The 14,560-nt window shown below is 38.7% G+C and overlaps 1 protein-coding gene across 1 annotated transcript in view; it reads right to left on the bottom strand.

The window, feature by feature from the left end:
* fstl1a (follistatin-like 1a) overlaps positions 1 to 13,620 on the bottom strand; it is a 46,716-nt gene extending 33,096 nt beyond the window's left edge. The window contains exons 1-2 of the mRNA XM_017699002.2: positions 13,213 to 13,620; positions 13,071 to 13,127 (exon numbers count right to left, since the gene is read on the bottom strand). Of these exons, the coding sequence (XP_017554491.1) occupies positions 13,071 to 13,127; positions 13,213 to 13,308 (153 nt within the window). The 5' untranslated portion in view covers positions 13,309 to 13,620. The remainder of the gene's footprint in view (positions 1 to 13,070; positions 13,128 to 13,212) is intronic.
* Positions 13,621 to 14,560: the final 940 nt, after the last annotated feature.

Genomic DNA, 14,560 nt, shown 5'->3' on the forward strand with positions numbered 1-14,560 from the left:
CTGATGTCCAAGACATTGTTTTATGATAGGTTTGGAACGAGATGTTGGCCTTATTTACTACTTTTTACCTTTTAAACTACATTTTTTTAAAATTCAGTTGATTTCTCTACAATGTAAAATTCCACATTAAGTCACTCTGAATTACTTTGTTTATATCTTAACCACAGAGTTATACAGAAATTTTTAAATACTAGTGGAACTGCCATTTAATATGCCATTTTAATGAGTCAAATGATATATTTGTCTTAATGGATCTAAAAAGTGTTACACTGGACAAATTCTAAAAAAAAAAAAAAACACATGAATTAAAGTTTAGTGTGTTGCTAAGTTGAAATGCCAGTGTAGAAATGTCCTGCAGTGGTCTGACCTTCTCAGAGTAAATGTGCTGATCTAGGACAACTTTTTGCTTTTTATTTCCTAATAAAATATACCTAGCATGTCCAAAGGGGCACACTGACCTTAGAACAATCACTCTTTCTCTTGTCTTTTGACATATTATGACGTAGTACATCAAATGCCTCATAAAGCTGAATCCAGCAGAGTAGTGGAGGAGAAAAAAAAGAAGGTGAAGGAATGCAGACCTACACAAAGCATGTCTAGACTTCAGCCACACCATCACAGGTCATTCAGCTCAACTGGAATTACATTGGGCTACAGTGCTGTAAATGACTTCAAAAGAGACCAAACCAAATCAGTCAAAGTAAGGCTAACATCACTAATGACCAGTGGAAGACAACAGAAATTATTATAATCCACAAAGTATATATCAACGTTAGTCGCTGTCTTGTGTTCTTCTGTTTACAATTGGGCTTTCAAAGGAATACTCCAGTGTTTTTGAAGCTGATCTTTCTCTGCCACTTCTCTAGCACAGGGTGGATTTCCACATGCAATAATTTTGTCATTTCCCTTTACCAAGAAAACTGAAATCCTGCTAACTCAAAAGTGCATTTATAATCAGGGGTGTCTATTTAATCTGTAAAGACGGCACCAAAGTCAAGTCTACATAAAGCAATGTTAACATAAAACTATGTAAACAAAATGTGTACAATTAGACTTATCATATTCATATCGTACGTTTTAAGACTAGCATGATTTCGCAGCTTAAGCAGTTTCCAGGTGGTTACTAGGGTATTGCCAAATGGTTAGCGATTGCTAGGGTGTTGCAGAACGGTTACTATGATATTTTAGGTGGTTGTTATAGTATCCCAGGTGGTGTTGCTAGGTGGTAGCTATGGTGCTATGGTACTATGGTATTCCAGGCGGTTGCTATGATTAATAGGGTGTCATTAATGAACTTGTATAAACGTGACATACGTGCACTAACTTTTGCAGCCCATTCATTTGTAGGGGAAAAAAATGGGCATTTAACAATAATTGTACAAAAACTGTACGTTTAACCAAAAAACTGTATGCAAGCACACCATTCCCAATTCGACTGAACATCCTGGAGAAGGAATGTTGTTGACATTTTGAAAACTGCGGTAAAATTCCCGATAATGACAAATATTATGATAAGACGAAAAAAGAACTATTAATAAATTATGGCATAAGTAAACAGTCTTGGTAAAGTAAGTATTTTCCAAGACAGTTTAGTGCTTTAGTCATTACTGGCTAAACAAAATAACAATATATTTTGGGTTTAATTAATTTTTTTTATCTATATTTGACAGCTGTATAAAACTGGACAGCTCTTTTCCTACTTAGCTATGTACCTTTTCTGACCATCATCTTGCAACCCCCAATTTTTTTTGTTGCACAACTTGTAAATTGTGTATAATTAGTTCATTCCCATATAGGACAAAGTTTTCCAAAGACAAGAACCGTTATCAGTATAGTGGTGTCTGACTGGTTGATCTTTTATAAGTACAGAAAAAAACATATTAATTGACCTGAACTGCAATTTACAGTTCAATTAGGATGAAACAGACAGATTAGGTTGAGAAAAAAAATCCACAATCGATTTTGGTCTATTTTTGGTCTCATTTTTACATATTCTACATAATTCTATATCTCAATCACAATAGAATAATGTAGTGAAAAGCAGGGCTGTAGCCTCTTGCATTAAGGGGGTATCACACACTCTCACACAGTGAGCCCTGACCCAGAATAAGAGAGAGCAGACAGTGCATTCCTCACATTCCTAACCAGGTCAGTTGCGTGTAAAGGGCTGTGAGGGGACTAAGAGAGGATGAAAGTCAATACAGGATAGACATTAAATCACTCTACAATGCAGAATATGTACAGAAAAGGTTTGAACACCCCCAGTCAAATCACATGGTTTGTTGCTTTTCTAGTGAAAATAAGTTAACACATCCTCTATATTAGTGATCATCAACCACAGACCTGGAGATCTACCTCCCTGCAGAGTCTAGTTCCAATCTGCCACATCTGATCCAGCTAATTAACTTCTTCAAAAGCTCTTGATTGGCTAGATCAGACAGATGAGTTTTAGGAAAGGAGGGGTATGTTAAATGCAGGTTAGAACTAAACTCTAAAGCAAAGTAGATCTCCAGGAGCAGAGTTGGTGACCACAGCTCTACAGGGAACACACTAAAATATGGCATTTTCAGCTAATTTTAGTGTACATTTTTATTTGTTTCCTGAGTTTAACATATTGAAAAAACATAAAATATAAAAATATAAAAATGTGCCAAAACTTTTGCAAAATTTACTTCAAGTCATTTGAAATCAAAATTATTTGTATGTGTCCATTTGCCTGTTGGTGAGCTCAACTGACATAAAAACAAAGCTTTTAAAAATGGGTAGTGCTCTTGACTGAATGTGTGTGTGTGTGTAAGATTGACTCAGCTGATTGAATCAGCTGCTGCAGATGGTGGAACACCCTCACACCCCATTAACCACACACAGGGTCAGTTCACACTGTCCATAGACCTAATGACCCGAGGTGTGACGGACTTGTATTAAGACAGCTGGCACTGGCATACAGGGAGACGAGACAGAATAAAAGAGAAGACCACAGGCCAGAAAGCTCTGCGGAATGTGAGCAAGATACTGCCTCGCAACAAATGGGATTCAGGAACACAGAAATATGAAATAAATACAAATAACGGCTAAATACTGTCCTTTTACACAAGACATTAAGGTACTCCGTTTGAAACAAATACCAGGAAACTGAGATTTAAGTAATTTACTTTGCCTAAATCATTACACAACTGCTTATATGGTTTCTAGCATTATGGCATACAGTTGTCTATAAAATAAAATAAAATAAAATAAAACAACAAAAAAAAAAGAAACAAATTTTGTGCAAGATTTTTGTCCATTTTTACAGTTTTTTATGCAGAGTTAGAAACCACATAAACAAGTCAGTGAGGGAAGACAGCAGGTCTCAAAATGCTAACAGGTCTAAATAACCTACATTAGCCATATAGCTCAGCATACAACTGAAGAAGCAAACTTCAAACATTAAACATGTCTTAGTTCTGCTAAATATGCAAGAAGGAAACTATATATTTGGCTTTTATGTATTTGATTAGGTCTGTGCCAGTAATAGATTAATATTATTTGGTAAAATAAGGTGGAAAATCATCATGATCAACAGTTACACCAGGCTAGGGGTATTTTGTCCTGCAACTGAATTGGACTCAGGAGAAAACATGGTGATATCATGTGAGTCAAGTCTTAACTTTTGTCAAATAAAAGACTACCATAAACTACAGTCCAGTAAACGTTGTGGTTATAGTGTACGGTCATCTTTGATTTACACAAACATGTAATTAATACAGAACTGCAAACATCTAAGATATTTGGGCTCTATAGTTAGCCCTTTGCCTTCTTCTCTGAAGCTATTTTGTTAGGAGCATCTTGTTTTGCCTGACAAACAACAGCAGAGACATGTTTACACTGTTTTTTTCTGTCACTTGGGGCTGTTATCACAATGACTCTATTAAGCATCACTGGATACAGGCCTATGCCAAACTACCGCTTTAAATGTGTAACAGTGCTGTACTACTTGAGGTTTTCTGAAAATTTCTCCTACCTTAAATGACTCAGAGCACTGAGTGGTGCCTCAATAACGTGTTTTAACACAATTTCCACTGCTTTTGCTTTCTCATCAGACCTGATTCCAGCTGTGCTATTTGCCGTAAGAGCTTAGTTTAGGGTGTAGGTTCAGGACAATGATGTCAGATCTGCATAAAGAGGCCTAGGTCTCCTGCTAGTTGCTCATGGAGATAAGCTCAGCTGCACACATGTGTTTCGAATTAGCCTTACACAAAGAAGGGTGGGAACCCAACATTTCTCAAATCTAAACACACACACACACACACACACACACACACACACAATTACAAAGTGTTACAACCCTCCAGAACTGAAAATCAAACCACCATTGCATGATACATGCTTTCACATGGCCCACATTCTATACCTTTTCTACTCTGAGGTCCACTTTTTTGTGTGGTTTTATGTACCAAAAGCATAATTCAGGTTTACACGGCCATTTTGCAACCATTCTTGGTCCCTTAGAATTAATCAAGTCTAAAAAGTCTTTTTAAGACTGACATACGAAAGATGATGGGCTACTATGTATCAAGCATTCTTTGTATCTTCCATTCTTTCACTCCAATAACTCTGCTTTCTGAAGTAACAACACTCTTTATCATGTCAGTGTAAATAGGTACAGCTAAACTGTTGTACGCTGTATGGGCACTTATATGTAAATGTTTTTATAGTTGTGACATCTGTGGTACGGTCAAAATTCCATATGCAAAGGAAATATGGTTCCACATATTTTCAAAATATGTAAGTTCCTAATATAGTTTCACATACATTTGACATATACATAAATATTAAAATATGATACTGTTACATGTTTTTAATCTACAGAATCTCACAAAAGTGAGTACACCCCTCACTTTTCTGCAAAATATTTTATTATACCTTTTCATGGGACAACACTATAGAAATGAAAGTCAGATATAAAGTAGTCAGTGTACAGCTTGTATACCAGTATAGTTTTGACTGACCTCTGAAAATAACACAGCCATTAATGTCTAAATAGCTGGCAACACAAGTGAGTACATGTCACAGTGAACATGTCCAAATTGTGCTCAAAGTGTCAATTTTTGTGTGACCACCATTATTATCTAGCACTGCCTTAACTCTCTTGGGCACTGAATTCACCAGAGCTGCAGAGGTTGCTACTGGAATCCTCTTCTACTCCTCCGTGATGACTCGTCAGACCAAAGGACATGGTTCCAGTAATCCATGCTCTTGGACTGCTTGACTTCAGCAAACTGCTTGCGGACTTTCTTGTGCATCAGCTTCAGAAGAGGCTTCGTTCTGGGATGATGGCCATGCAGACCGAGTTGATGCATTGTGTCGTATGGTCTAAAAGACTGACCTCCCACTTCTTCAACCTCTGCAGCAATGTTGGCAGCACTCATGCATCTATTTTTTGAAACCAACTTCTAGATATGACGCTGAACACGTGGACTCAACTTCTTTGGTCGACCTTGGCGAGGCGTGTTCCAAGTGGAACCTGTCCTAGAAAACCGCTGTACGACCTTGGCCACTGTGCTATAGCTCAGTTTCAGGGTGTTATTATAGCCTAGGCCATCTTTGTGGAGAACAACAATTCTATTTCTCACATCCTCAGAGTTCTTTGTCATGAGGTGCCATGTTGAATATCCAGTGGCCAGTATGAGTGAATTGTACCCAAAACACCAAATTTAACAGCCCTGCTCCCCATTCACACCTGGAACAAGGGAGGGACAACGACACAATTGGGGCACAATTTAGACATGTTCACTATGAGGTGTACTCACTTGTGTTGCCAGCTATTTAGACATTAATGGCTGTGTGTTATTTTCAGAAGACAGTAAATCTGTACTGGTGTACAAGCTGTACACTGACTACTTTAAGTTATATCCAAGTTTCATGTTTATAGTGTTGTTCCATGAAAAGATATAAGAAAATATTTGCAGAAAAGTGAGGGGTGTACTCACTTTTGTGAGATACTGTACATATGTGTATATTTTTGACTGTACTGACATATTTGTGCATATATTGGCATATGTTTCAGTATTCCAAAACGGCACAGTTACATATATTCTAAACATCACATAAATTGCACATATCGTTAATATGAGCAAATATATGTACTTATGGTACTACTGTATAATAATAATGTGCAGACCGGGGAATGTGCTGTTAACATAATACATCCACGTCTATTATTAAATAAAAAGCAAGGAAAACGTGTATCAGCCCTGTAAAACACAATTTGTGTTATTAACAGCCAGTATGGCTGTGCAGCTGTTGTGCTGCAGAAATAGCACATTTTAGGCCACAGATGAGTGTATTAAACCTAGCGCTTAGTCTTAAAGAATCTGAGTCTCATATCAGCACAGAAACAGTCGTTCCCACCACAATAGAAACATGCATATTCACCCATTGTTGGAAACACAATAGCACAAAGAGTCTACTACTCACCCAAGCCTTCTCCTTGTCTAATTTTCCTTTTTAGGTGGTGTGAACGGAATGTACGAACTCATCATTAATGCTCTAGAGCTCCATAAGCCTGTCTCATTGGGCCGAATGTCCAAAGAGCTTTCCAACTAAATGAGACAATGGAGGAAAGGAGGAAGAATAGGCGAAACATGCCACTGTCTCGAAACAAAATAGAAGGGTTAGACAGATACAAAAATAAATCAGTGGAGTAATCTAGAGCAAGAATGTGCAGCCAAGAGACTCCAATCTTGTCTCAAAATGTAATACTGGCTCTTTGGGGAGAGACGAAAGGACGGAGCAAGTGAAGCTCTTATCTGGAATTCTTCTGACATCTCTCTTTTATCCCCGCTAATTCATTTAATAGCCTCAGCAGTCCCACATTCTGCTCTGCCTTATCATTTTCTTTCTCTGCATCTACTTTCCTTCCTCCATTCTCTCTCTTCTCTCTCTGCATGTTTGCTTTGGTCTCAGTGGAGGCTGGAGTAGTTGGAGTAATAGCTGACAGATGTTAAGAGATGGAGAAAACATGAGTTCCATTAGCTGTGCTTTCTTCAGCAATGTTTTCTCCACTAATCACATCAACAAGACCTCTATGTCTTGGGATATATTAACATATACCATGTTATATTTATATGTCTGTATGTTATATGTATATACTGAGTGAAAACTGAGTCAAAATTTCAGCATAATTCAATTACTAACACGTAAACGAATCATTAAAAGTGGTTTGCTGTGAAATATTTCATTGTAGGGAGACGTACTGGCTCAGATTTCTTTACTTGGTGGTGACAGGAATGAAGCATCATGTCTACAACACAAATAAAGCCATTTCCTTTACTATCCAAACCCACCTGTGAACCCATAACCCATCTGAGATTTTATATGTACTCAATAAAGGTAAAATAGTAGTAAAGCCAAAAGAAATTATACTTTACTTCCCATTCAGCCTGCAACCGTTTAGCTTTGCCCATTCACACTGAAGTGATAAGGAGTGTTGTAACTGCAGATAGTCAGTAGCAGACCATGCAGTCAGTTCAAATAGTTCACGTTTGCAAACACTGAAATTAAAATAATGGTCCATGCCAACTTGTTTGCAAGCGTAAACATTGTGATATTTCTGCTCTCATCGCCTACTCTTAATTCAGGCTTCATCTCATTCTCCTAAAGCCTGACTACATGATGCTACCTAGAACTGCATAGAATGCTGGTGTTCTTCAAGTCAGACTGTGTCCTTCACTCCTGCTAGTAATTAACCCACTTTCTGAAACAGACTTTTTCTGACAGTCGGTCCTTCTATTCTCTCTTTCTCAACTTGCTGCTGCACATTTTGGCTAAGGAAGTGCATCAGACACGGAGGACACTTAATTCAGAGTCTGGGGGCAATGCCAGTCATGGGAGGTAGACAAACTGAGACAAAGAGACAGAGCAGCAAAAAACAGGAGATTAGATTCAACGTATGCAACACATCTGTGTGCAAAAGTAATCTACTTAACGTAAATGTCACAGAAAGACAAGATTTTTTTTCTCTTGCGTCAGTACATGCACATTAGCATTAACAAGACACAGTCCAACCCACACTTGCACACAAACAGCTTTATCTACAGTAAAGGCCAAAGACAATTCTCCACCAAGCCTCAGGTTAGTTCACAATACACCAAACCTTAAAGCCATAATTGTGTAAAATATCTAGTGATTTTGCTCCAAATATAGTCAATCAGACAAGACATGTTTGGAGTCTGAAGTTAGATTCTTTAGTTTTGCACTGGAGCTATTGGGTTAATGTAGCTAAAAAGCTGTACAAGCAAAAACCCCACCAATTAATTTATACTTTTATTTTGGGCAGTTAATTAGTTTATTATATTACTGTAATAACTTTTGACATTTTATTTTATGTATGACCTAATGACAGCTATTATTATTGCTACACAGTAACTTAACTGGCACTATCATTATATGTTTGAGGTTATATTAAGCACTTTCGGTGATGATAGGCAGAGTTGGGTTAATATCTGGGCTTGGAACAATTTCACACTAAAAACTGATGTGATCAAGTCTGGTAGTGTTTGCACATAATTTTGTCAGGCTCAGTTTGGGTTCAGGCTCAAAATTTGGTCCTGTGGATCAAGTCAGGTTGGACAACTCTCAGGCTGTATTTGGGTTCAGAACAAAATTTCATGCCCATTTGAAGCTCTAAACTGTAGGCCTAAATCATCACACACGCCTCAGGTGGAGTTGTGAAGCAATCTTACATAGACTTGCTATTTGGTTTCTGAAACTGTGACACATACTGTTATCTAGGAGGAAAAAAGACAGTACAGACAAAATTCAGGCTTCAAAATGGTAGCTGCTACTGCTTATACCAATGTGAGTCTAATAGGCTATCGCTTTACTAAAGTATTCATCTTCTCTGTATATTACAAAGGGGAGGGAAACAGTGTCTCCTTGAATCATCAGAATTCAAACCAAACTTAAATTACTTACACTAAATATCCAACAGTTTATAGACACCTGCTTATTCAAAGTTTCTTTTTAACTCAAAAGATATATAATAAAAGGTAAAATATGGAGTTCCTTCATTAATATGGAGCTTCCTCTTTGCTGCAGTAACACCCTCTACTCTCTGGGAAGACTTTACAATAGAGGTTGGAACATTAGTTCTGGACAAAAGACACTACTTAACTCATCCCAAAGGTATTGGATGGAGCGCCATGAATGCAGTTGTACTGCTACCCAATATGGGGGGGGGGCTTCATAAAATCATAAAAGCTGAGTGCTACTGAAACACTTGTATCAGCAATGTGTGCGCCTACCAATTACAAATAGTGTCTGGACGTATAGCGTATGTATAACCTATGTATTCATTTTTCATAGCTGCCTTTCAACATGCATCTTTTACACTAGTCCTGAATGATTAATTAAAATATCTGTAAATACAATTCACAGACACTTTAACCTAAATCTCCATCTAAATCCATTAGAACACAACTGCTCTTTCTTCACGTGGCTCCAAAACAGCCGACAGCCTTCACTCAAGTCCACTCACTGTCAGTCTCTTCTGCGAGCGAAACGTCTCCTCGTTCATGAATTTTACATTGGCTCTTGTTTTTAATAAGAGTGTGCCAGCTAGCCCGTGTCCACCTTTTAATAATTCAGGAACTTGTTGACATCTCCTGAGACGAATGGGCCCCGAAGGTGGGACAGGAGCTGTCAATCAAGGAAAAGGTGGGTGACATTCCAGCACCAGTACATCGCCTGACAGCTCATAACTCCAAACCTTCTATCTGACAGAGGTCACACGGTAGTGTTGAAAGGCACAGCACTGTGAGGCCTGACAGTGAATATGCTACTACACCACCAGCAAAAACTGGAGGATGAACACAACAACGGAAAAAATATGTGACGTTATGATACAAAGCAGTCAGGACGTTAGCATTTAAAGGAATTCTTCATCCAAATCATATTACATCATTGATAATGATGGGAAACCAGTATGAAACAGTTAACCTTTAAAAATCAGTACATTTATGATTGTATATACAACAGGGGCTATTTCATTATGATTTGAAGTTGATGAAAAGTTACTGTTTAGTTTTGTAGCAAGGGAAACTTTCCATTATATTTGTTGTTTTTGTCATTTTTTGACATAAAAAAACCCCCTAAAACCATCAGTAGTGCAGACTGAAGTCTATCAAAACAGGTCATTATGTTACTAATGATGAAATTAACTTTATAATTATGAATATGAATAATTATGTCCTATAAACATAATATGTAGCGGAACAAAGCTAAAGGTTAAAGGGATGCTTCGTCCAAGCATTTTTAACATCATTGACAACAAAGGAAAGTCAATAAGGGCTGGTTAACCTCACACACTAGAGATCAGTGGTCTCCACGAGCTTTCATTCACTCCTCATCAGGATTCTTCTTACAAGACAGAGGAATATTAATCTATTAAAAAGACAGTGTGAATCAACTTGATCCAGTTTCACCTGCGCAAAAAGCCTGAATATCTGATCAGCTGGACTTTGTGTTTTCCTGGTCATGTCTAAAAAAAGCATCATGAGTTCAATCCTAAAGATGCTACAGAGTGATGAGCTGTAGGCCATTTCACAGTCACCTCTGTCTGCTCAGTCTCTGATGAAAAGGGACGAGTCACGTATGTGTGTTTAACAGGTCTTTTAGCACCCACATGAAACGACCGGTACATCTGCTAAATTCAGCTGCGTTTATCAACACCTGAACGCTGCAAAAGGCCAGCTGACTGACTCAACACCAGCTGTTCAACAGTTTTAAACACAGAGAGAGAAACACCTGGAACACATCATTAGAGGACACAGTGTGTGTGTGTGTGTGTGTGTGTGTGTGTGTGTGTGTGTGTGTGTGTGTGTGTGTGTGTGTGTGTGCATGAGAGAGAGGGAGAGAGACAGACAGACAGAGAGAGACAGAGACAGAGAAAGCAAAAAAGAAAGAAAGAAAGAAAGAAAGAAAGAAAGAAAGAAAGAAAGAAAGAAAGAAGAGCAGGAGAAGGCATTAGAATGGGAGGAAGAAAGAAAGAGAGGAAAAAAACAGAGCAAGGGAGAAAGGGAGAGAGAGAAAAAGAGCAAGACGAGGAGAAAGAAGGGGAGAAAGAGAGAGAAAGAGAGAAACACAGACAGTGTAAGGGAGAGAGAGGAAAAAGAAAGAGAGAGTGCAAGAAAGAAAGAAAATAAGAGAAAGGGAGAATGAGAGAAAGAAAAAGAGAAAATAGAAGAGGAGACAACCAAAAACAAAAGCAAAAACATAACAAAAAACAAAGAGCAAGAGGAAGAGAGAGAAGTGCAAGACAAAGAAAGAGAAAGAAGAAAAAGAGCAAGAGAAGGTGATAAAATTGGAAAAGGAGAGAAGAGGAAAAAGACAAAAGACAGCAAGGTCGAAAGGGAGAGACAAAGAATAAAAAGAGCAAGAAAAGAAGATAGAAGGGGAGAGAGAAAGAGAGAAGGACAGAGATAGTGTAAAGGACAGAGAGAAAGAGAGAGAGAGAGGGGGAAAGAGAGAGAGAGGGAAAGAGAGAGAGAAAAGAGAGAGAGGGAAAAAGAGAGAGAGAGAGGAAAGAGAGAGATCGAAAAAGAGAGAGAGAGGAAAGAGAGAGAGAGAGAAGTGGAAAGAGAGAGAGAGTGAGAGAGAGAGAGGGAGAGAGAGAGGGAGAGAGAGAGAGAGAGGTGGAAAGAGAGAGAGAGAGAGGAGTAGGAGGCTCTTCAGTGTTTGTAAAGGCCTCGGTGTATTATCACGTCTGCGTGAGCACCCAGGTGTCTCAGTCTGTACATCTGTTTAAACTAGCAGCATAACGTCATGAAGCAGTAACTCCATCAGCGCCGCTAACACAAACACCAGCTGTATACGAGCCCCTCTGTGGTTCTGCGCACCTTTCAGCTTCAACAGCTCTCAGCTGTGCGCATTCATTTGCTCTCAGGCCAGTGACACTAAGCTGACAGCTCCTGCGGCCACACAGCGAGTTAATTCAGCAAGTAAACGCCATAAACCTAACCACCAAACCACAGTGTGTCTGTGTCACAGTAGGGGTGAGTGACCACCAACAGGCCCAAGCACAGAAAGTTACAACTGCAGCTTCAACCCATCTCAGACTCAACTAGGCCTGTTTCCATGGGTCGTTTTGGTCTTGGTAGGTTTTTCTGTTTTCTGTTACAGCTTAAATCATAATACTACAGTGAAACTATTACTTTTAGTACGGTCTAGTACGTTTTTCAGTAGAAACTTACAACAGCCTACAGCTAAACCTACATCTTCCAAAATAAAAGTTCCTTAACTGGGAATTATATTCTGCATAATTAGATCAGTACGTTGTAACCAAAGCTGCTCAGCATGGCTTGATGAGAAATTGTTCAAAGTGGAGAAACACAGTGGTGGTGATAGGAACCAGACATCTGAAGAGTTTAATACCTCTGAAAGCTCCCACACAGAAAGTTATAACATGAAATGGTACCAGATATGCTGCCTGATACCAGACATTGTCTTATGATAGTTTTAACTTAAAATGTATTTGAACACATTTCTTTTAATGCATTCATGGTGGAAGAATACATGAAGCGTGTTATAAGGCAAAATAGTCCCCAAAGAAAGTGCATTATTTTAGATTTGTGATCATTTTACCATTATCAGTACTACATATAAAACTCAGAAGACACGTGTAGGTTCACTGGTTGTTTTGGACTGTAGGTCATGTTTGTTTTCTAGATATTAGGAGCCCTGGTTCCTATCACCACCACTGTAAAGGAATCTGAGTCTGCACGTTTCTCTACAATGAACCATCTCACGTCAAACCACTCTGGGTGACTCTGTTTACATCTCAACCACTGAGGTATTTAGAAATTATGAAAATAACATGTAATCACGCTTTAACATTTACTCATCTTATAAAGAACCGTTGACTGCTAGGTTCTTTAGGGAACGGCGGTTCAGAGAACCCTGTCTGGAATCTTTATCTGGTTCTAATTCATAAAAACATCTGTCACCAGTTATTTGGTTAGTTACCCGCTTCGCCTCGTTTTTGAAGCTCCTAAAAGCAAAGCGAGGAAACAAAAGCTGTGAGGACAACTCACCTCAGCCTGACAGCTGGAAACCGCGAGGAGAGCGAGGAGGCAGTATCTCAGCAACATCTGCGAAAACAAGGAAAGTTGTCCGACTTACAGCAGATAAACACACTCGGCTGTGAAGACTTGCGGTGAGCAGAGTCACTCCTACCTTCGTCCGGCTGGTCACACGCTCTCCGAGTGGGTGGAGGTCAGCGTTTGAGTGTGTGTGGAGGGCTTTAGAGGAGAGCCGGGCTTCAGCCTCCATCCCCCTGCTGACGTGAAGACCTGAGGAGGGTCTAACTCAAATTCCGTCCACCCACTCAGGGGTGTAAACCGCGTCCTTCTCTCGGCGACTTTCTTGTGGGAGAAAGCTCGATTCGAGGCTGATTCCGGTTCCACCTTAAATGATGCTTACATTCAGGCACTCAGCCACCGGTCAGAATTTTACTGCTGCACCATTTAAGGTGGAACGGAAAATTCGAATAGGAAACTGACTAATCTGTAGCCTAAGAGCCTCAGTGGACTTTACATGACCCTCAGCTGTAGTTCAACGGTTGGTTAACAGTTTTTCTGTCACTCTCTACCACTGTCTAACACTTTACTTAAAAAAAATCACATTTCTTGACTGGAACATTATGGTAAGGTTTAATTAGCTTGACGAAAATATACTAAAAAAATCAGAAAGACCGAACTATCAATAATAACATTTGCGCCCTTGAAAATAGAGAAGTGAACGTAGAAAAGACGAAAAAGGTCATCGTAAAGTTTGTTTTGCTGACTTTCCTGTTGCTGCGGTTACAGGTTTTCCGATTACACTGTGCAACGGCGCCCTCTACTGGCTGAAGTAAAAACACCAATGTACTTCTAAAAGGGGAACACGGACACGACTGGTCACAAACAAAAGTGGTTGTAAGTCTATCCTGAAAATAAAAGCGTTGTTAATAAAAACATTACTTGACTATCGACTATAAGTATAGAATGCTATTAAAAACGTCTTAGATAAAAAAAAGTTCTGCAGTTATTTTTGAATATGTAAAATCACATACACACCCTTTTTGTGATTAAATTAAATTCATGACTGGGCGAGGACCCCCAAATCTTGGCCACTATAAAATATAAAAAATAAATAATACATTAATTTAAACAAATAAACACATGTACGTTATACACCAAATAAAATACTATCACCTTGGGAACCTGCCATTTTCTCTTCTTGGGAGACTTTTGGTTTAAAGTACAGTTTTAAATCTGAAAAATGAGAGTGAGCAAATCAGCCCAGGTGCTGTTATCAACAGAAAAGAATTAAAGCTAACTCAACCCGTTCATTTGTAGCTCACTGTGAATTCCATTTCTCTCTTTTAGAAAATAGCATGAATAAAATCATCATTCGAAAAGGAAAAGTTCAACAAAATCATATAACAGACCATTTTTATTCGACAAACAAAGCCATTGGTTGAACAGAGATAGGTCAGCATTTATTGGATATTCATAAAAAATGATGACACATAAGGACAGTA

This window comes from Pygocentrus nattereri, chromosome 12 (assembly GCF_015220715.1).
Source record: "Pygocentrus nattereri isolate fPygNat1 chromosome 12, fPygNat1.pri, whole genome shotgun sequence".
In the NCBI taxonomy this organism is placed as follows: domain Eukaryota; kingdom Metazoa; phylum Chordata; class Actinopteri; order Characiformes; family Serrasalmidae; genus Pygocentrus; species Pygocentrus nattereri.